This window comes from Physella acuta, unplaced genomic scaffold (assembly GCF_028476545.2).
Source record: "Physella acuta isolate Inbredline_101_S28 unplaced genomic scaffold, ASM2847654v3 ptg000027l, whole genome shotgun sequence".
In the NCBI taxonomy this organism is placed as follows: Eukaryota; Metazoa; Mollusca; class Gastropoda; family Physidae; genus Physella; species Physella acuta.
In genome coordinates, this window is record NW_026731547.1 from 276,105 (window position 1) to 296,055 (window position 19,951).

At 32.1% G+C, this 19,951-nt stretch overlaps 2 protein-coding genes across 4 annotated transcripts; both read right to left on the reverse strand.

Annotated features, from left to right (window-relative positions):
* Positions 1–3,938: 3,938 nt before the first annotated feature.
* On the reverse strand, positions 3,939–7,753 carry LOC131941025 (zinc finger protein OZF-like). The gene is made up of 2 exons (XM_059300010.1): positions 7,585–7,753; positions 3,939–5,321 (listed from the first exon to the last, which is right to left on the reverse strand). Exon 2 carries the CDS (start codon positions 5,303–5,305, stop codon positions 4,049–4,051), a length of 1,257 nt encoding a protein of 418 aa, XP_059155993.1. The 5' UTR covers positions 5,306–5,321; positions 7,585–7,753; the 3' UTR covers positions 3,939–4,048.
* A 3,011-nt stretch (positions 7,754–10,764) lies between these two features.
* Positions 10,765–18,112, reverse strand: LOC131941098 (zinc finger protein OZF). 3 transcript variants are annotated; one of them, XM_059300101.1, is made up of 3 exons: positions 16,825–17,113; positions 14,865–15,008; positions 10,765–14,617 (listed from the first exon to the last, which is right to left on the reverse strand). In XM_059300101.1, the coding sequence occupies exons 2-3, from the start codon at positions 14,891–14,893 to the stop codon at positions 12,988–12,990; spliced, it is 1,659 nt and encodes a 552-aa protein (XP_059156084.1). In that variant the 5' UTR covers positions 14,894–15,008; positions 16,825–17,113; the 3' UTR covers positions 10,765–12,987. The 3 variants fall into 3 exon arrangements, with proteins under 3 accessions (XP_059156084.1, XP_059156099.1, XP_059156093.1); XM_059300116.1 differs by lacking the exons at positions 14,865–15,008; positions 16,825–17,113 and adding an exon at positions 18,081–18,112; XM_059300110.1 differs by lacking the exon at positions 14,865–15,008.
* Between the last annotated feature and the right edge of the window lie 1,839 nt (positions 18,113–19,951).

The following is a 19,951-nucleotide window of genomic DNA, read 5'->3' on the forward strand; positions in this document are numbered from 1 at the left end:
GGCGACCATTCGGCTCAGCTGAAACAGCACCATATAGAGTTAACCCGAAGAAGTTAGCTGTTACCCTTCAAGAGTTTTTAGTATACTATGTCGGACAACGACATCATTGAAGTGAGTAATAGTAACTGGTCTTCTACTTTACTTTTAGTATCTAAACATCAGCAACACAAACATATTTGATTATTGCTGTATAGAAACTACAAAGCATTAACAAATAGCCTTATTTACTTTGTTTGATAGCCTAATTATTTGCACGATCAAAAATGTATAGTTTTGAAAAAACAATTCACGTAGAGGACTATTTGAACCAATAAATACCCTATTTGCTATAAAATTCTTATTTTTTATTTTTGTTAAAGTTGAAAATACCGCGTTTTTTTTAAATAAAGCACTTTGTAATGTATCTCCCATTCGTCAGTCTCCAGTTTGAATCCAAGGTTCGAGTGTCTAATGAAGATTGTCCATCGTTCATTTTCGTCTCTTTAGGTTTTTTTTTTTTTTTACTTATAATGGATTAATACATTTTACTGTTAAAAGTATATATTATGTTCTATATAAATTTCATTTTGTTCGGGGGGGGGGGGGGGGGTAAACGGAAGAAACTCTGCTATTGGTGTCACGAACGTGTACAAACACACGTATAAATACACACACACACTTGTAGGCTGTTATATAATGATTTGGCTGATCGAATGATATGCAGATCAGTGTTTCTTCCAGACTTTTTTCTCCGGGGGGGGGGGGGGGCACTTGAAATCTTCGGGGGGGGGGGGGGTAAACTTTCTTCGGGGGGGGGGGGGCGGACACTGTTAAAAGTATATATTTTCTATATAAATTATATAAATTTCATTTCGTTCGGGGGCGGTAAAAAAAGAGATGCCTGGAAGAAACTCTGATGCAGATTTGTAAATTTCAAATTTGGTTTCAACCCAATCTTCTACGGTGGTCATTATATTTGGTTTCAACCATCCCCCTCCCCCTCAATTTGTGTCGAACGGCTTCAGTTCGTGTAAACATTATATCAACCCTCCTAAAAAGGCATTCAATGAACTAACTTGAACAGTTACTAATTCAATTCTCAACAAAACATTTTTTCTCTTATGTAAAGTGAATTATTAATACAGCTGGATGTAGCAGGTTTACGTCATGATGTCACACGCCCCCCCCCCTTACCCATGTCGAGACTAACATTGAAGACAGACATCTGAGCTAGGTGATAGAGAAAACACAGTGAATTTGTCAAATAATTTATTTAATTAATTTTTTTTAAAATACAACATGCATATAAACCGCCATACTAGCAAGCTTTTAAAATAATATATCGAGCACAACAAAAGAAATAAGAATATTTTATAATGTATACAGTGAGTGGCACTGTTATCTTTTTTCACTTGAGTGTGACAACCATGATAAAAGCTTAAGCTTTTAGAACACTAAAATAATAAACGTTAAAAATATCAAAGTAAAAGATCTATAATATGAATAAAAGTGAATAATATTTTTAAAAAACGTTGACATTGTGTAAATGACAAGATGTTTTAATCCTGTTACTGCATTGAATATTGATGATACTTTAATTTAGCCAGTGGGGGTTGGAGTAGTAAAATATATATCACTTGGTTTAACTTCACATTAAAAAAAACTCAAACTTTTGTTGTACCAAGATAGGTAATGATGCAGTTACTACAAGTTCAAAAGGTTAACCCTTTCCCCGGCGACTGGGTGTAATCGACCCGAAGTCGCTATATTTTTGCTCATATCTCGAGTCTCGTTTTATAAATTTTTCTGGGCCTCATTCCCATCTATAAGGTGGTTGGGATAAACACATTGGAGGTTGTAAATTTTAAAAATATGCGTAAAATTTTTTTTATGAGGGTTTGAAATTTTTTTATACGGTCCCTGGCAACTGGGTGCTACACACCCGTACACAATTTTGAATGGAATAAATATTTATAACTTATAAACTGGCTTCTAACAATTTGTTTTTACTCATTGTGGGTTAAGTCATTGTGTTACATTTTCAAAGTTTAACTATAAATTAACAATCTGAAGGTATTTGAGTAACAAAAATATCAAACTGGATTGAAATAATCAACTTTAGTAATAAAATAATAGAACATTTGCACCCCAGAGAGCACAGTTGTTAGATAAAATTAAAATAACTGGACATTTCCTTTTGCTGGCAGGGAACTTTTGTTTTCTTTGACAAAATATGGGCACCCTTTTAGTGGTGTTACATGAGTCACATGCCCAAAGTATTTTAATTCCATACTTATCGGAATTGCTTGGTATGTATTGGATAAATCTACTCCCACCTCTAAAATCAATCACTTGCTAATTAGTAATGATCTCTCCAGAAACATAACACCTTTCTAAATTTGAATGGAATATCTACCATAATGGAAGCAAATATACCATGAGCCTGATGGACTGTTAGTGTTATTGTTGTGAAGTGAATATGACCCAGAAGGTTGCTGAATTTCTTCATAGAAAATTCTGCCTTCAAAAACTTCCATAAGCAGAACTGAATTGACATACAACTAAATTGTTATTCTGCAGAGTGCCAGTGTCTCCTCTTGCTTTCTCTCCATCCCTGCTAATGCAGTCAAATATTGGTTGTATTATTTTTTGTATTCATGCACAGAAGAAATATTTAGGGTCAGGCTGTTTATAAATTTCCTGGGATTAGCACTTCAGGCAGTGGTCTAGTGTATTGTTACTTTGTCTTTCCTGAAAATATTTCTTTTTCTTCACTTTGCAGCCGTTTCATTTCATTATTAGTGCCAACTGTTGATACATTATTGATAGTTGAAATGCAGTATATTGGGTAGACTTCGTCATCAGAGCTGCTTGATACTGATGGCTGCCAGTCTTCATCTTCTCTCTCTGATACTGATAGTTCAGACTCAAAACTTGTTGGTCATTTTCACCTGTTATACTAAAACTGGCAAATATATCCCTTTATCATTAGCACTTGAGTTTAGACAAAAACATTCAAGACTTGTTTCTGTTGTGTTCTCAATAACGTGTATGACTATTTATAAACCTTACTCTCAGGGTCACAACCTGTAGAACACCCACCCCACTCCCAGTTTGATCAATTAATTGCCCAGTATTAACTTCCAAGCAGCATTACAAAGTTGTTTTGCCTTTTTGTCCTCATTCCTACTCCTAATGAGGTTAATGTCAAGTTACTCTGAAAGGCTCGAATGTCTCTATCTACATTCCAGAGCTCCCAAAAAAGAGTACAAATCACTATATATGTCCTCCCACAGGCAATCTTACCCCTGCATTTCATTAACCTATTGTAACTCTAAACTACAGTTCTGTCTGTAACTGCAAGTCAGAGCTCCAGCAAAGAGTATAAACCACTACATGTGTCCACCCACAGGTTAACTCTTGCTTGAGAATCCCATCAACCTGTAGTATCATATTACAGCTCTCCTATTGACAACATGTCTTGTGTTCCCCATGGCCTCTGTGCCCTGAATACCTCAACTGTGTCAGTATTGTTACCCACCCCACTAAGAATAAAGAAAAGAATTTACTATAAGAAAGTCTTTGGGTGTGATCCACCCAGTTGCCGGGGACAGGGTACCAAATATGTTGCCGGGGAAAGGGTTAACAAGTTTAGAAAGATAAAGTTATACATGGGAATATGTTGGTGTGTGACTGTTGATTTTTAAACAGATATCCTAGGTAGAAAATGTTCTGGATGGCCCATAAGTATCATATACTTATACAAGTTTTTAATTGCATACCTTATAATAATTAATCTTATATGCTAAGCAATAAAATAATATTATTTTTTTAAACAAACAACATTTTTTGTAAATGCATTTGTAACAAAACATCATTGTTTTAATTTAATTTTAAATTGATTTACTTGCTAAAGCTCCTGAATGAATAATTATATTGTTCAATATTATTAATACAAATGCTTAAGACATCAGAGTGAAAATTTTAATCTCTAGTGTACACTGTATCATGTCTACACAGAGTAACCAAAAAAAAAAAAAAACAATTTTTTACTAAATTTCGATTCATATTATTCAATGCCTGAGTGCATTTTTTTATGCTGAGTTAAATTACTCTTCTGAAAGAAGCTTTTACAACAAATTTCACATTCATAGATTTTTTCAGCAAAATGATTTTTTATATGTTTTGTTAAGTAACTTTTGAGAACAAACTTTTTGTAACAAACATCACATTCAAATTGTTTCTCACCAGCATGAAGTTTGACATGTTCATTTAAATGAGACTTCTGAGAAAATTGCTTATCACAAATTACACATACATACTCTTCAAGTACGGGATGGTCTTTTTTATGTTGATAAAATTCCATCCTTAGAGCAAAACTCTGAGAACAAAGATCACATTTAAATAGTTTCTCTCCAAAATGACGTTTTCTGTGCTTAGATAAATATGTATTCAGAACAAATTTTTTATGACAAATTTCACATTCATATTTTTTGTGTTTTGTGTGGAGCATTTTATGTTCAGATAAGTGAGATTTCTGTGTGAAAATTTTAAGACAAATTTCACATTCATATTTATTATCTCTGCAGTGGCTTTTTAAATGTCTCTCGAAAAAAGTTTTTTTAATAAACAGTTTACTGCAAACATTACATTCATATTTTTCATTTAGATAATGGCGCTTTTTGTGTTTAGATAAATACGTTTTTAAAACAAATTTTTTATTACAAATGTCACATTCAAATTTTTTGTCTCCTATATGAAGTACTTTATGTTGAGCTAAATGAGCTTTTGTGGTAAATATTTTTTGGCAAAGATCACATTCGTGTGGTTGATCTTTAAAATAAAGCACTTTATGTAGAGAAAACACAGACACTTGTGGAGTCTCTCCTGTGTGAGTTTTTAAATGCTTTGTAAGAAGGTTGATGCTCACAAACTTTTGTTTACACATATCACACTCATAAAAAATCATATCTTTCTGCATTAACTTAGAGTTCAAGGAGTAATTATCAATTATTGAGTTTTGTAGAAACTTTAGATCTTTTACATCATTATAAATCTCTGATTTCAAGACTGGGAAATATTCACAAACAGCTGAATTTGATGAAAAGTTTACTTGTGTTTCTGAACCATCTTGTATTTCATCCTGAAATGTTGAAAGTGTTGATACACCCTGATTTATATTTTCAAAAGTTGAAAATGACAGATCTGGTTTTATGTCTGCAGATGTTGAAATATCAGTTAATTCATCAGTTGAAAATTCATCAATTGGTTCAATTTTAACCACTGGTGCACTTGAAGGATCTTTAAAATTAGTTTCCTTTTCCATTTTGCATGGATCAAGACTGAAAAAGGAAAACAAAAAAAAATGTTTGATTCAGAGCCAAAATAATTAACAATAATATAAAAATAAACTAATAAATTATTATACTAATGTTTCTAAAGATACATTTTTTTTAAAACATGTTGACATGTACTGAGAAAGATAGTCCATCAGGACATCACCCTCCAACGGGTTAAGATAGACATAAACTTCTGTGACAATTTTGAGGGTCGAAGTCGGTTGAGCTGTTATATTATTTAACTGTCTAAATGGGCGTACATTACAAAAGCTAATCAACACATATTGCATTGTTTAACAAATACACATATGAGCAACAATTCATATTAAAACTATGGTTTGCTACTCAGCCAAAGCGTGTTCTCCATACTATATTTTTCATATTTGTTCTTTTGTAATATAACAATTTCTAACATGGTGTAGCCTGACTCTCAAAAATGAAAATAAACAAAATTTCACATGTAAGTAAAAGATTTCTTTCTTTTCCTTTTGTTGAATTTTGAATAATTTCCGGTGACCGGAAGTAGTATTTCAGGCTATTTCCGATTTGTCAAAAAGCGCTTATGAATTTATAATATCATTATACACACATTGTTTGCTGTTCACTAGTTGCTCAATTCTTATATCTACGATATTCTGTTAAATTTTTAAAAGTTTAAGGAATTAAAAATCATGTCTAGAACTATATCCCAAGGTGCATTCCATGTAGAGTTATATAAGAATATTCGAGAAAATTTAGTATAAGTTCAAGCAGTGATTATTAGCCAGGTAGACTACAATGGAGTTAAAAATTGAGAAGCTCTGTCGCACGGCATTCTAAACTTTAACCCCTCTCCCGTGTGTATTGCAACACCTGCTTTAGACACGAAGGCCCATTTTCTCATTCGACAAACTACAGTTTAGTCCAGGCTTCCTCATGACTTTTGGATTAGTAAATGTGGCTTTTACTGCTAGGCCACACCATCCCTATTTAATATCTTCACAATTTTATAACTGGCTAGCAATAACTGTACGCCATTAAGCTTGTATTGGTTTATTTTATTTTCAATTTAACTCTTATGTATACTAGCAGTAATGTTTACGCTAAATTATTTTGTAGGCAATTTGTTACTTCAAATGCAACAGATAATGTTGACTTTTGGGAAGGAGGCCCTGTTGGTAATGGACATTAATAATTTTGTGACAACCACTTGTTTAAGACATTCTTTTTTGTAAAACAAAAACATTTTGTAAAATAAAATGGTTAATAGGTAACAATCAGGAATACTTTTGAATCATTTTATTTTTATTCTAAAAAGTGTTAGGGGCCTATGAAAATCATTAATTTGTATTTGTGAGAAATATAGTTATGTAAATTATAATGTAATAGAGCTTTAAAAACAAATGTTCTAATTTTTTTTTGAAAATACTAAAAAAATCAAAGGCATCATTTTTTTTGTAAAATATGAGAAAAACCACACAATCACATTTGTAGGCCTAAAACTACATCTATATATATAATTCTCTTCTTGGATACCCTAGAAAACATCAAGCTATAAGTGCGCCTAGCAGCCCCCACTCTTCCTCTCTAAGCATAACCCTACCACCGCCACCCCCACATTTTAGAGGGGTGGCCCTCTTGGTTAACATTGCTTTTAACAATTTTTCACATTCACTGAAATTATTTGTATCTTACCCTTTTACTGATATGATAAGCATGATCCTAGTGAATGTTTTTTTAAAAATTACCTGGTATTTAAAAAGTTAGAGGGGTTTTTGTTCACATCCAAAAAACAAGGGTCACAGAAATTGGAAAAACCCCATAATAAAAACGAAGTGACTACTCAGAAAACGATTTTCACCCCAACGTCTCCACCTGTGCAGTGCATGTGCAGTGACCTATGGCTAGGGTTGGGGTTAGGGGTTGGGCGGTTAAAAACACATGCATGCGCAGTACCATCGAAAACATTGCCCCGAGGGCAAGTCGTAGTTTCTCTCCATTGCGCTTGTGTATCTTTTACCGGCTAGCATCGGCCTAATAAAAAAACCGTTAAAAATTCATAACTTTGAAACAGTTTGAGCTAAAATTTAAAATATCTTTATTCTGGCTAAATGAGCTCTATAAGATGGAGCTATTCCATTTTTCAACTTTTTTAAATTCAAATTTTATCCATGTACCTGCCTAAGTCCCTAAGTTTAAAATTAGAATCTAAGTCTAGAATCTAGATCTAGATTCTTCTACTATTCGACGAGACGTACAACGTACGTTTACTTCTTACTTTACTTACTGTTTTCTTTAACCTAAAATCTCTTGAGTGTGGGAAGGCCTGATAGTATTAATCCCATATTAAATTTCAACGATGCAAGATAAATTAACAATCAATTAGGCCTATTGTTCAAATAAATAGATATCTAGATTACTAGACTACCTAATCCTACTAAATAACATTTGTCAACACTAGTCAACAAGAGCGACCCGGATGTTGTTTCTTAAAAACCGGATATATTGGACTGGATTTAAAAAAAAATAGAAAGCCGCAAAACACGGCTCGTGGGACGGAACGCGAAGTCAAATAATGGCCTAATAAAAAAAATAATAATAATTAATTAGTGGATTTAAATAAGCGGGATTTGAAAATGGTTGGATAAAAAAGGGGAACGATCATTATTATTATTTTAAAAAATGAAAGTCAAAGGATACTCTTAACGCATCCATCCAGTGGCGTAGCGAGGTCGGGTGTCACCCGGTGCGGTATTTAATGGTGTCACCCCCAGAGGCGTAGCGACCCTTCCCGGGGACAAACTTTCAATTTTCGATTTGCACTCCCCCCCCCCCCCTCAAACCCTCAAATCAAACTTTCGATTTGCACCCCACCCCTCAAACTTTCGATTTGCACCCCCCTCAAACTTTCGATTTGCACCCCCCACCCCCACTCAAACTTTCGATTTGCACCTCTTGAAAGACTATTTAACACTCGAATGAATCACTTAATTAAGAGGAATTATCATTTTTCAGTATATATTTTGCTATTTTTTGCCTTGGTGTCAACCCCCCTAATTGGTGTCACCCGGTGCGATCCGCACCACCAAACCCCCCCCCCCCCTCGCTACGTCCCTGCATCCACCAGTAATTCAATTACTTCCAAGTTTGTAAAACTGTAAATAGAGGAAAAAAATAAACAGTAGAATGGGTCTAAACCGATTTTCAAATATCTTACTAACAGGAAACAATTATACCCATTATTATATAGAATCGATCTAGGTTAGAATTTAATAAATCACTTACAAAAGAACTTTGTAACTGTCAAATTAATTGTGCAGATCGAAAATTGTTTTATCTTCTGTCATAACAAAATACCTGAAGTAAAAAATTAAAGAACTATCAACATAATATCCAGAGGCTACAATTATAATAGATGATTATTTCACTAATCCATAATTAAGATAAAATGCGTTAAAATATATTATTAATTCCATTTTAAATTGTTTCCAAGCCTAACGCCTACTTGATATAGTAGTTTTAACAAACCTCAAAATATAGCACACAAATATATACTAATTTTTATCTATTAGAGCTGGCCTATTACTATTTTTATTTATACAAAAAGCTATTAGATCAACGTAGGGGTGATTAGTCATTAATAATGTTTTACGGAAAGAGCAAACGATCAATTTTTTGTGTATGGGGTCAACCATAAATGACGTCAAGCTTTTTCCGACGATTTTTTACCCCCCCCCCTCCCCACGTCACACGTCGTCACAGAAAGCCAGACCCCCCCCCCCCCCCCCCCCCCCCCTTTAAAATAACACGATTTTAAATGCAATGAGAGTAAGAAAATAAAACTAATTTTCATTTTTTTTTTTCATAAAACTGATAGCTCATGAGATCTTTTACATATTTTAGCCACAAAAACTTTTATAAAAGAAAGCAAACTAGTTTAATTTTCTTTTTTTTTCAGTGTACTTAAAAGATTGTTGCCATAAAGGTTTTTTAATACTTTTTTTTTTCGATTATTTTGGAAACTGCTTCCATTTTTTAACTCTCTAGTAGTCTATCATTGAAGATGGTGCTACTACAGTTACGCCTTTTATCCTTCACAAGCACTTTGTTTGGATAGAGGCCAGTGATCTGCTGGTGGTGGTTGTTCATATAACATTTGCTGCCATACAATAGGACATGTATGGGACGGAGTGGCCTAACCCATAAGTCTCGAGTTCAAATCCGGGTTCAAATCAGCAGACCGTCCCTGAGTCCAATCAGCTCTGATTGGTACCTAACTCACGTTAGGGTAAGTAAATGCGGCTAGGCATAGTGCAGACCACACTATCCCTTCAAATGCCGAGGTCACATAAACAAGTGAACTTGCAACGTAGACCGTCAGGTTTGAAAGGGAACTTTACTCTAGATAGGACATTACTTTTGAAAAGCCTGCATTTGGTCTTGGAGATTTTCTTTGATGGCCGTGTTTTTGCATGCTTGCAAAAGGATTGTTTGATAAGTTGTTTGGCTTTAGAGGATGTGTGTTTTAAGTTCAGCGGTGCAGTCTGCTTCATAATGATGGGGGGGGGGGGGAAGGGAGAGAGTGTTCAACAGGACTTACTAAATACACCTAAAAATGTATAGACATTTAAGTGCGTATTTGTTTGTTTAGATTCATACCTACACACATAAACATATATAAAAATATGGCTGCCTTTGTTATCTGGTTTAAGTGTAACAATTATATTAATCAGTGGATTTATAAATATGTGTAATATAACACAATTATATCAATAAGTTGATTTATAAATATGTGTAATATAACAGTTTTTGTTTATTTTGAATATTACAATTAAAAAGAATTTTCATAACTATAAATTTTACTGTTGACTAAATTAATATTGAGCATCGATTATATTAAGTACATATAGGAAGGATCAGACCCCTCGGAATATATATAAAAAGTATAAAGGAGGGGGGTGCAAATCGAAAGTTTGTCCCTGAAGAAAAGCAGGCTGAAATCGGAGTCAATGGCCTCAATGGCGCATAACCAGTTGACACGTAACGCTTAATTGTGTTGGAGGCGTGGTCGAGTCGGCAAAAAGCTCATGGTTGATAAATTCGAAAAAAGTCTCGAGTTCAAACCCACTGGCAGATAAATCTCGATCTCCTTCAACACTAAAAATTAAGCACGAAGAAGAAGTCCCTGGGTAAAAATTGGACCCCCCCCCCCCTTGAGACGATCCTGGCTACGCCACTGGGCAAGATGTATAGCAGTGTTTTAGATTGTTTTAGAATTAAAAACATATTTGTGTGTAAATAAGGTTATCAATAAAATTATTTTCATAACTACAGTTGGCCCTATATTCTTATATTATTATGTATTTGTATGAATAGTATGATATGATGGTAATAAAATAACACTAAAAAAACTATTGTGCATTTAATTTTATTGATTTACTTAAAAATTAAACACAACCAGGTAATTTTTAAAACAAAATTTTACAGAATTAATTTAAAGGTGTAGATAATTTAACATTTAATTTTGATTTACTCTGTGATGGCAGTTCATTATTATTAATAAAATTATATTCCTATAAACAAAGAGTATATCAACATTTTCCTGTGTTATAATATGAAAATAAAAAGTGTAAAATTATAAGATTTAAGATGGATAGAAATGAGACAACAGAAAATCTCTGTGAAATGTGTATGAATGGTAGTAAATTTAAGTGCAGGTGTAGGTGGCCTATTATGGCTTTCTACCATCTTAATAAAAACATTTAACAGTCAGATTTACAACACTAATACATTTTTAGCGTACTTAAAAACAAGCACTTAACATTATTTACAATTGAAATATAAAAAGAAATATTATGACAAATGTTCAAAGACTGATTGGTTTTACTTAATTTGTAATTAGCTAGAACTAAGATCAACATGAAATAAAGCCAAAGAAATATTTTATTGGAATAATTTTTTTCCATGTATCCAGTACATAGGGAATCACAGAAAAATATCTTTCCACTTTTACCTTTTTCTGGCAACTTTTATTGCAGTTTTCCAGAATATTCCAGAATATTTCAGCTATCGTCAGTCCTTTTTCTCCAAAGCTTTTCCATGTTTTCTCATGGCCTTCACTGTTTTCCTTTATCCGATTCAGCTCCATTGTTGTAATTTAATCAGCTTTCATCCAGTGCCATATCTTTTCAATTCTGATATGGCTTCCATTTCTTTTAGTAACTTTTATGTTGGGTCAGTGAATGCCTTTTATCCTATTCAGGCACTTAAATTGGTAGGAATCCAGAGAGTTGATGGTAGCAGAGTTGATTTCCACCATTCACTGCCAGAAAGTGGAATTATACCCTCAGTAATAAAGCTTGTCTTTATGGTAATAATTCTAATCTTAACAAATTTTCTCTATGAGATCATAAGCAATGATGTGCTTTGATCCTATTTTTTAATAACATGTTGTAAAAAGATACACTATACTATGTCATACACATTTAAGCCATATAAGTAGTTATTTAGAAATTTTTATAATAAAACAATTCAACAAGTCATGAACTGAACAGAAATGAGTTTTGTTATCACAATGTAAATTGATTGATATGAGTAGGATGATAAACATTATAATTATAAAAATTATATATATATATATATATATATATATATATATATATATATATATATATATATATATATATATATATATATATTAAAATACACAATTTATGCAGAGAAATAAAACCTCTGATAATAGACCTAAATTCGATCTAATTTATGAATTAGAGTGGAGTAGTACTAAATCTAAATGACCATAGTCATGATAATGATAACAACTTTTACTTCCAGAGCAGCAGAGCATACATCTTTCTTTAACAACTTGTATTTTTCTATTATTTCTAACCACGTGTGATTACAATAAATATTATTTTATTTACAATTTAGTTTAAATAACCCTGTGAGGTACATAAAATTTGTTTCAAAACCTCAGGACCTTGGATTTAGCAGTCGAGGGTTATACCACTCAGCCATCCTGGCCCTCACATGACATACAGATTTCTTAAAAAAAAATTTAAAAAGAATGACAGATTATGTAATGTTTGAATTATTATGTTATTTGTATTGGGCCTTTTTTATGTGAGCTGGAAAATGTTTAAAGTAAAGTATGATACAAAAAGAAAAATATAACAATTTGTAATTTTTGTTAAAATAAAGGATTAATTAAACATAGGTAAACTGAAAACTTTTTACAATACCAACACACAACAGATGGGGCCAGTAAAGGTAAGCACCCCTTTGTATATAAAATTACAGGCATTTCTATCCAGTTACAATAACTAATCTTTGCCAGCCTTTTACTAGATTTGACAACATCTGGAAGCTTAGATTCAATAAAATTTGACATTTGACTTTAAAATATTTGTTTGAAAAAAAGACGTAACGTACTTAAAAGCATAACAATTTAAATTATATTTCCTTATGTTTTTCAAATATATAAAACAACCAATACAACTTTCTCTACAATACAAATATATTTATGTTAACTTTACAAAAAAAACAATTTCATAGGCTTTGATAAAAATGTTCAGAACAAACATTCTTTCTAAATCATATTTATTATAATTATCTTTTATTAAACCAAATATACACTTGCTATTCAAATAAGACTTTTTAGGTAAATATGATGGCAAATTCTGAGTAAATATTAATTTTCTTCTAAATGTATCTTTTTATGTCGTTGAAAATGAAATTCCCTTTTAAACATTTTGTGACAAACCTCACATTCAAGGTGTCCATATTTATCATGAACTTTCTTATGTTTTGTTAAATACATCCTCATATTAAACTTTTGATGACAAATTGTACATTCAAATTTCTCATCTCCAGTATGAAGCCTTTTATGCTTATTAAAAGAAGAGTTAGTGGAATATATTTTATGGCAAACATCACACTCATAAGTTTTACTGCCACAGTTCATTTTTTTATGTTGCTCTATTAGATATTTCTTGAAAATAACCTTATGGCAAACTTCACATTCATAGTTGTCTACTTCATCGTGAATTTTTACATGTCTTGCTAAGTAATGGTTCAGAGCAAACTTTTTGTGACAAATGTCACATTCGTATGGTTTTTCTCCAGTATGAAGCAATTTATGCTGAGTTAAATGAGAATTCTGAGTAAACTTTCTATGGCAAATTTCACATCCAAACTGCCTATCTCCAAGATGAATCTTTTCATGTTGAATTAAATTTGTCTTTAGAAAAAATCTTTTAAGACAAAAATTACATTCATATTGCTTCTCTTCAAAATGAAGTTTTTTATGTCTAGACAAATTGACCTTTTGAGAAAACTTTTTTTGACAAATGTCACATTCAAATCTCCTATCTTGAGAATGGCGTTTTTTATGTTCTTGCAAATAAAGCTTTTGTGCAAACATTTTATGACAAACATCACATTCATGTTCTTTCCCTATCGAAGAATGAATCCTTTTATGTTGAAATAAAGCAGCTCTCATAGTAAACCTTTTAAAACAAATATCACATTGAAATGGTTTATCTCCAAAATGAAATTTTCTATGTGTTGCTAAATAACACTTATGGGTAAACTTTTTATGGCAAATGTTACACTCATATTGCTTTTCTCTAGAATGAATGTTTTTATGGACAGTTAAGTAAGATTTCTGAGAATATTTTTTGTGACAAACATCACACTCAAATTGATTTTCACCAGTATGAATATTTTTATGCACATCTAAATTAGACTTCTGTAAAAACCTTTTATGACAAACATCACATTCATATGGCCTTTTTTTTGAATACATCAAGTTACGCAGATTAAAGCCAGACTTATGTAATTTCTCTCCTATATGTTTTCTTAAATGTTGTCTTATGTTGCTATTCCTCATGAATTTTTTATTACATAAATCACACAAGTATGATATCACATCTCTGTGAATTAATGGATATCTTAAAGAAGAGTAATCAATAGATATGTTTTGCTGAGTTTCCAGTTCATCTGAATTGTTATAAATCTCTGGTTTTTCATCCTTAACTGTTGATACATCTTGATTTATGTCTTCGTGATATGAAATGGATCTATCTGGATCAATGCCTTCATACGTGGAAATTGATTCTTCTGGATTTATGTCTTCAGGTGTTGAATCTGATATATTTGGATTTCTTTCGTTAAAAGTACTAATGGACACGTCTGGTTTTATGTCTTCAAAAGTTGCACTATCAGTTGAAACATCTGTTGTTATTACCTCATATGGTTCCACTTTAACTACTGGTGTATTTAGAATTACATGTGTTTCCCCTTCCATTCTTGATTGGTTACTAAAAAAAAATAATGTATGATTCCAATAAGCCACTATTACATAAAACATATAGTGTGTTTTTAAAATAAACATTTTTTTTGCTACATGTTAACTACTGAAAATTCATGCATGTCATTGCTTATAGCGTTCTAAAAAATGTATAAACAGTATAACCCCATACAATACTTATGCTGGGTGGGGGTAAACTGCAAAGATGTCTGGACAAATTATTCTGCAACCAACTTAAAATGAACTCTGATACAGACTTTAAAGACTTTTTGTTTGATTTTTCCATCGCTAGATGTGCTGATGATTTAACATCTTCTTTCTTTTATGTTGAAGACTGAAACTGCCAGATATATCGCATTCGAACATTACCATGCTCAAAGCCACCGCAAACATAAGTTGAACTGTTGCAAAGAAATTTTGTAATATTACTGCCGCCTACTATTTATTTTTTTATCGTTGATTTTTTGTTTACTTTTATAATTTAAATTACTTAATAAAAAATAAAATAAATTTCTGACAGCCCACATCATAGTATATTTTTTGTTTACAAAACTTTGCAAATAAAAATTTTAAATAACAATGATGTAAATTTAAACAGCATGACCTAAATCTGCCATTTTATATTTACAATTTGTACAATAAAATCTATGCAAGACTTTCAAATAGTAGGATGCCATTGTTTATGTCACCATTACATGTATAAACCACATTGTTTTTGCTTTTTAAAATTTTTTTATTTAGTTAGGCCTACCGAAAATATTAAATTAAAACCATAAAATTACCCTACAACTTTTATTCTTTAGTAAAGTCAGAAAAAAACCAGACAGGATTTTATAACCATATTCATTTTAACGAAATGACTACTCAGAAAAAGATTTTTTCGGCAGAAAATATGAAACTCAATAGTTATGGGCATGTAGAGTAAGCTTAATATCTACTCTAGGGTTAGAGTTAGGACAAGAGTTCTGCTGTTAGTTTGTAAACACACATATGTGCCGTTGAAAATCTCGCAGCGAATGAAGGCGTTAGTTTCTCTCAATTGCGCATGCGAATCTTTTTGGCTAGAATCGGCCTAATTTTAACAAGGTCTAGATCTTACCCCTTGCATGATTTTTAAAATATTTAATTTTAAATTATAATAAAAAATTAAAATTTTTAATGGGCCTCTCGAATACCTTGTGCCTAGTTTGATTGAGACATTACTTTACTTGCTCGGGTCATTGATCATTAATACTAATTAATAGATTAGCCTATAGATCATATTCATAAATTATAAATCTAGATCTGAAGTAATCTATCATTTTAGGTAGATCTACATAAATTGGCTGAGAATGTAAAAAAAGGTGACTCATTAGGCCTATTAATAGTAATTTAATGGACACCAGCGAGAAAAGTCTCAAAGGTATTTGAGAGGTCCATAAATTAATTTTAAACTCTTGCATGATGTAGTTACAATTAATATGGTTATAAAATCCTGTCTGTCTGGTTTTTATCGGACTTTACTAAAGATTGGATGTATTTGATGTTTTTAATATTTTCTGTAACTAAATAAAAATAAAAAAAAAAGCAAAAACAATTTGGTTTTCACTTGTAATGGCGACATAAACAATGGCATCCTGCTATTCGATAGGCCGCCATAAATTTTATTGTACACTTTGTAAGCTAAATATAGAAAAACTAGGTCATGGTGTTTAAATTTGCTTTGTTGTTTAAAAACTTGATCTGCCAAGTTTTGTAAACAAAATAACTATAAAGTGGGGCTGTCAGAAATCGATCACGGAGTTCCTTTACTGTACAGCCAATCAATGTTTGTCTTACGAAAGTGAAACATAAGGTTATAACTTGGGCTTGGTGAAAATAAATAGAAATGTAGGCCTAGTTAAATGTAGCCTTAAACTCAACAAATTATTTTCAAGTTCTCTGGATCTGCAATTTGTATAGCATTGATTCTAAAAATATTAAATTTCTGAATTAATTTTAGGCTTAAGTTTTTAATAAAATTTTATCTTTTATTATTTTTATGGTCCTAAATCTAAAAAAGCACATTTTTATTCCATGTCAACAACATTACGAAAGGATTTTCGTCAACTCACTGGTGTCCATTAGTGATTAGGCCTATTTCACATTTTTAGTAGGATTTAATTTACAGTTTACAGTGTTACTGATTTACGTTTTGAAAGTAACAAAAAAAAATGATTCAAAGTTTCATTAATGTACCTGTTTTTAAATGATTATATTAAAACTTTTCAGTAAAAAATAAAGACTAGCAATGTTTTCATCAGATGCAACCTAGCTCATGTACTTTAGCAGCCATCTTGTTTATTTTTTTTAGTCTAATTATGGTTAGAGACTCAGGGGAAACCACTCTAACTTACAAATGGCCGCTGTTTATATAGCAAATCTTGCTCACAAACACTGCTGTTTTAAAGTTAATTTCTGGCCTATAGGGCCTCTATTGATATATTTAACCATTGATTTTGTTTAATTATTCAAATATCTATAATATGGAATAAGATTTGCTATTTATTCAGCAGCCATTTGTAAAATCGAGTGTAAAAAATAAACTTCAGTGGACTTAAGGATAGGCTACTGGATGGAGGGGAGGGGGGGGACTCGTGATCACATGGATGTTCTTGAATTTAACATCGAAGTACCTAGATTTTAAAAAAAAAACACAACTCGTATGCTGTGTGTAAAATTTAAAATTAAGACTGTTCAGCTGGAACTTAAACGGCGGGATTTTTTTTTTACCTAAACTAGGGCTATCCATACAATAAACGACAGCACCTTTTTACCGGCTCCCGGTCAAAAACCCCCTGGACATAAACCCTCCGTGATATAAACCCCCTTGACGAAAAGCCCACCATTTAATTGTAAATGCCAAATGGCCTACATTGGCCTACATATTATTATACTGACTGGAGATTTGATGTAGATAAATTAGATTATTTTTTCTAAGAAAATATTATTTTTAAATGTTAGGCCTATTCAATTTATAATTTTTATATCAGCATGTCGGCCATTCAACGATCTATCACGTGTAGCTGACGCCAAACAGAGATACCTGTATGGTATTGCACGAATGCTATTTTTAGCATCAGTGATGCGGTTGAAAAAAACGAACTAAAAAGTGGTTTTTAAAAAGCGGGTCAGGGGAGGTAATTCAACTCGCGTTATGAGACTAGCTACTTCTTACATTACTTACTCTTATTTAGTAGGCCTAATATTTAGACTTATTATTAGACATTAGAGTTGAGAGTGATTAGACGATTAGTATTAAGTTTCTATACTATTAACTTACTATTATTAGATCTACTTAAAAATCTCCTGAATGTGAGAAGGCCTGATAGTATTAATCCCATATTAAATTTCAACGATGCAAGATAAATTAACAATTGATTATTGTTAAATTAGATCTAGACTCCAGGTAATTCAGATTACTAATAAAAAGTAATAATGTAATAACTAATAACATTTGTCAACACTAGTCAACAAGAGCGACCCGAACGATCATTATTTAAAAAAAGAAAATGACAGTCAAAGGTGGGGGGGGGGGGGGAGTACCCCCTTCCCCCCCCCCCCCCCCCCCCCCCCCCCCCCCGAAGAGATGCCTAGAGGAAACTCTGCAGATAATCGTCCTTCACATATCGTTATAAAGAAAATACTTTCAGTTGTTTCGACTTCATAAACAAGGAATCACTAAAAGTATAAAATAAACAATTGTTAAAAAAAAAAAAACAACTTATAAAGACATGATTTTAAATGCACTGAGAGTAAGAAAATAAAACTAAGTTTCTTTTTTTTTTCATAAAAGCTCATGAGATCTTTTACACATTTTAACAACGAAAGCATTTATGAAAGAAAGCAAACTAGTTTTATTTTCTTATTTTCAGTGCATTCAAAAACTTGTTGCCATAAAGGTTTTTTTTATACTTGTTATTTCCCCCCCCCCCCCCCCCCCCCCCGATTATTTTGGAAACTGCTTCCATTTTTAACTCTCTAGTAGTCTATCATTCGAGATGACGCTACGACAGTGTATGCCTTTTATCATTCACAAGCACTTTGTTTGGATAGAGGCCAGTGATCTGCTGGTGGTGGTTGTTCATGACATTTGCTGCCACTTATGGGACGGAGTGGCCTAACCCATAAGTCTCGAGTTCAAATCCGGGTTCAAGTCAGCAGACCGTCCCTGAGTCCAACCAGCTATGATGGGTACCTAACTCACGTTAGGTTAAGTAAAGGCGGCTGGGCATAGTGCAGACCACACTTTCCCTTCATATGCCGAGGTCACAGACACAACTAAACTCCACTTGCACCGTAGACCGTCAGGTTTGAAAGGGAACTTTACTTTAGACAGGACATTACTTTTGAAAAGTCTGCATTTGGTCTTGGAGATTTTCTTTGATGGCCGTGTTTTTGCATGCTTGCAAAAGGATTGTTTGATAAGTTGTTTGGCTTTAGAGGATGTGTGTTTTAAGTTCAGCGGTTTAGTCTGCTTCATAATGATTGGGGGGGGGGGAGTGTTAAACAGGACTTACTAAATACACCTAAAAATGTATAGACATTTAAGTGTGTACTTGTTTGTTTAGATTCATACCTACACACATAAACATATATAAAAATATGGCTGCCTTTGTTATCTGGTTTAAATGTAACACTTATATTAATTAATGTATTTATGAATATGTGTAACATAACAGTTTTCATTTATTTTGAATATTACAATTTTAAAAAATTTCATAACTGTAAATTTTCCTGATTAAATAAATATCGATTATGTTAAGTATGTAGAGGCAACATGTATAGCAGTGTTTTAGATTGTTTAAGAATTAAAAACACATTTGTATGTAACTAAGGTTATCAATGAAATTATGTTCATAACTACAGTTGGCCCTATATTCTCACATTATCATTATGTATTTGAATGATAGGGTGATAATAAAATAACACTAAACAAAAACAATTGTGCATTTAATTTTATTGATTTACTTAAAAGTAAAACACAACCAGGTAATTTTTTAAACAAAATTTTACAGAATTAATTTAAAGGTGTAGATTTAATTTAATTTTTAATTTTGATTTACTCGGTGATGGCAGTTCATTATTATTAATAAAATTATACTCCTATAAACAAAGAGTATATCAACATTTTCCTGTGTTATAATATGAAAATAAAAAGTGTAAAATAAAAGATTTAAGATGGATAGAAATGAGATAGTCTAGGATTCTAGAACTTGAGACAACAGAAAAATTCTGTGAAATGTGTATGAATGGTAGTGAATTTAAGTGCAGGTGTAGGTGGCCTATTATGGCTTTCAACCATCTTAATAAAAATATTTAACAG